A 1187-nucleotide genomic window follows, 5' to 3' on the forward strand; every position below is an offset into this window, starting at 1 on the left:
AAAGAAAAATGGTCATTCTTGCTATTCTTCTACCTTTAGCAAGTAAACCCGCGGTCCCCCATCCACCAACACATAAAAATGCATGTACCAAATCAAAGACATGCACAAACACATGGACAGCAAACAGAAGCCCTGGTACACTGACTAAGCTCCAAAAAGAATTGGGCAAGTTCCTAAGTCAAGATATCTATGTTCTTTTCGGTCAAATAAACTCATGCTTATGCAAAACTCAACAATATAAATAAAGCAACCACAATAGATAACGGGAGTTTGTAAATCTGTGTAGTTCAACAATTTAACAAAAGTCAATGCTATTCTGGGTTCCATCATGAAAGAAGGATACATGTAAAAAGATGCAAACTACAGAAGGGAGCAAGCAAACCAGCATATTTTTATCAGCATGGCATGTGGTAAAAACTAGAGGGGAAGATTTAGCAAACCTTGTCCTAGACTGGGTGACAAGAACTGATCCCCTAGGTGAGTCCATTAAGATTTCCATGTCTTTCCAGAAGGAATCCTGAGTGAAAACCTCATGCTTTAAAGAATTAATGTTTATTTGGTTGAGCTTTTCAATCAATTGATCACCTGATGCCTTAGAGTCTTGGCTACTTCTCCAAAATTTACACCAATTGGCAATCCGGTTAAATAAAGCTGACCTCTTTCCTGAGTGATTTTCGCCTGTTTCAGCACTTGCTTTATTGTCCACAGTTGAGTCATTACTTGATGAAGAAACGGTCACTAGATGAGAAACCTCACATGACTTTGCATCACATTCTTCCTTCATTCCTTCCCTCTCAGAGATAAACCCAGTGTGTTTTTTCGGAGTATTGTTATTTCTTTTCTCAGAGCTAACTTCAGAATCATCATGTTTTTCTGGAAGGTCATGACTATTTATTTCAGAAATTCCATTGCTACCACCAAACCATCTTCGCCAAACTTTTCTAACAAAACCAACTTCAGATGCAGAATCTTGTTCCAGCATAGGAGCCTGATGACCCTCAGTTACCTGCTCATTAGATGCTTCAGCAATCTTCTGACCAACTGGAAGGGGCTGTTGGACTCCCTCTGGAGGCTCTTCTGCATTAACTTTAACAAGATTATCATTTTCTGTTGGGCTTTGTGGTACCTTTCTTGGAGTAACTCCAGAATTAACTTCAGGGGAATGATGCAATGTGAACTTTCCATTT

At 39.3% G+C, this 1187-nt stretch overlaps 1 protein-coding gene across 1 annotated transcript in view; it reads right to left on the reverse strand.

Annotated features, from left to right (window-relative positions):
• Window positions 1-1187, reverse strand: part of LOC110429307 (uncharacterized) — a 35906-nt gene that overhangs the window by 34706 nt on the left and 13 nt on the right. The window contains exon 1 of the mRNA XM_021445269.2: window positions 441-1187. This exon is cut by the window's right edge and continues 13 nt beyond it. Coding sequence (XP_021300944.2) covers window positions 441-982 — 542 coding nt within the window. The 5' untranslated portion in view covers window positions 983-1187. The remainder of the gene's footprint in view (window positions 1-440) is intronic.

This window comes from Theobroma umbraticum, unplaced genomic scaffold (assembly GCF_002168275.2).
Source record: "Theobroma umbraticum cultivar Fairchild unplaced genomic scaffold, ASM216827v3 scaffold_44.0, whole genome shotgun sequence".
Classification (NCBI taxonomy): domain Eukaryota; kingdom Viridiplantae; phylum Streptophyta; class Magnoliopsida; order Malvales; family Malvaceae; genus Theobroma; species Theobroma umbraticum.